Source organism: Dipodomys ordii, unplaced genomic scaffold, assembly GCF_000151885.1.
Source record: "Dipodomys ordii isolate 6190 unplaced genomic scaffold, Dord_2.0 Scaffold69, whole genome shotgun sequence".
Taxonomy (NCBI): Eukaryota; Metazoa; Chordata; class Mammalia; order Rodentia; family Heteromyidae; genus Dipodomys; species Dipodomys ordii.
This window is the reverse complement of record NW_012267285.1, coordinates 3,532,052-3,532,373: the sequence shown is the minus strand read 5'-3', so window position 1 is coordinate 3,532,373 and position 322 is coordinate 3,532,052. Positions and strand designations below refer to the sequence as shown.

At 68.9% G+C, this 322-nt stretch overlaps 1 protein-coding gene across 1 annotated transcript in view; it reads right to left on the bottom strand.

Annotated features, from left to right (window-relative positions):
- Cacna1c (calcium channel, voltage-dependent, L type, alpha 1C subunit) overlaps positions 1–322 on the bottom strand; it is a 107,687-nt gene continuing 107,365 nt past the window's right edge. Inside the window, exon 34 of the mRNA XM_013023621.1 lies at positions 1–41. Coding sequence (XP_012879075.1) covers positions 1–41 — 41 coding nt within the window. The remainder of the gene's footprint in view (positions 42–322) is intronic.

Genomic DNA, 322 nt, shown 5'->3' with positions numbered 1-322 from the left:
TCACGGGAGCGGCAGCATGCGATCCCAGAAATAGGCCGAATCTGGGGGGGGAAGGGGAGGGGAGCAGCCGGGGACCACGGGGGGGGTGCGGAGGGGATCCCAGGCCGGGGCAGGCGGGGGGCTCCGAGGGGACTCCAGGCCCGGCAGCTCCCCCTCCCTCCTCCCTTCTTTCAACCCGCAGGCCCTAAAGAGGCCCCGACAGAATATGTGCAAACAGTTTGTTTTTACAAGCGTAGTGGAGACACGTGGCGCGCCCCGGGTCCTCCAGCCCTGGCGGCCTCCACCTTCTGGGCCTCCCGCCACTGGCCTCCACCTCCCACCC